Here is a 1045-nt window from a genome sequence, read left to right as displayed (position 1 = left end):
GCTCCCGAAGCTGCGCCAGCCCCTCAGCATCCCCAGAGCCTCCCCTGGACTCTCTCCAGTGGCTCCTGGTCTCTCTTGACCTGGGCAGTCCAGATGGGCTGTGCTCAGTCCCTTCCTGATGGGTGGTGATGTTCCTGGGCAGGGAGCAGCCTGTTGGTGGCCGCTCCTCTGGGCGAGCACGCGTGGCATGAGCAGAGTCATCTCTGCCCCCGGTGCTGGCGTGGCTCCTGGCTGTGACACCCTGTCCTGGTCCCTCCTCCTGGCAGTGTACCACGCCATCTACCTGGAGGAGCTGACGGCGCTGGAACTGACGGAGAAGCTGGCCCAGCTCTTCAGCATCTCCTCCCAACAGATCAGCCAGATCTACAAGCAGGGCCCGACGGGGATACACGTGCTGATCAGCGACGAGGTAACGGCCTCCGGGTGCTCCTTGTCCTGCACCTCTTGTGCTGGGTTGCTTCAGCTGCTTTGTGTCTGATGGAGCACTGAGCTCTGCTGTGGAGGTTGCTCGGGACCCTGGGGAGCGGGTCCCCCAGGCAGATCCCTGGGAAGGGCCCTGCACAGTCACCTCTGGTTTCCAAAGGGTTTGAGTCAATCGTTGCAGCCTGTAGAGCCGAGGACAGTGGCACCTGGGGCTGCTGCTCTGCTGCTGGGGGCACCTTGCTTAAACCCAGGAGGTTTACTGGGCCTAAACAGCTCTCCCCAAGGTCGTCCAGGCTGCGTGCACACCATCCTTCATACTCGGGTTTCTTCTGGCTTTGCTAGAGAAAGAGGAAGGGGAATTGCTGTGGGAAGACTTTGCAGGCAGACCTGCATCCCAAAATCCAATGGTTTCTCTTTTGCCTTGCTGCTTTGGACCTTCAGTTCTGGAGAGCTGGAGGAAGGAATAAATATTTATAGCTGGTGCTTTTTCCACCTCCCAGAGCACTAAGCTCCTGTCTGAGCAGCTTCGAGCCCTTTTGTTGCTCTAAATCCATGCCCATGACTGAACGTTAGAAGACAGAGCTGCGCTCGTGGCTGTGGAGCACCCGCAGGGTTTAGATAC

At 58.8% G+C, this 1045-nt stretch overlaps 1 protein-coding gene across 1 annotated transcript in view; it reads left to right on the top strand.

Annotated features, from left to right (window-relative positions):
- Positions 1-1045, top strand: part of TFCP2 (transcription factor CP2) — an 11828-nt gene that overhangs the window by 10479 nt on the left and 304 nt on the right. Inside the window, exon 13 of the mRNA XM_008946856.1 lies at positions 267-409. Within this exon, the coding sequence (XP_008945104.1) occupies positions 267-409 (143 nt within the window). The remainder of the gene's footprint in view (positions 1-266; positions 410-1045) is intronic.

This window comes from Merops nubicus, unplaced genomic scaffold (genome assembly GCF_000691845.1).
Source record: "Merops nubicus isolate BGI_N331 unplaced genomic scaffold, ASM69184v1 scaffold10549, whole genome shotgun sequence".
In the NCBI taxonomy this organism is placed as follows: domain Eukaryota; kingdom Metazoa; phylum Chordata; class Aves; order Coraciiformes; family Meropidae; genus Merops; species Merops nubicus.
The sequence above is the reverse complement of the archived record's forward strand: the minus strand, read 5'-3'. Positions and strand labels throughout refer to the sequence as shown.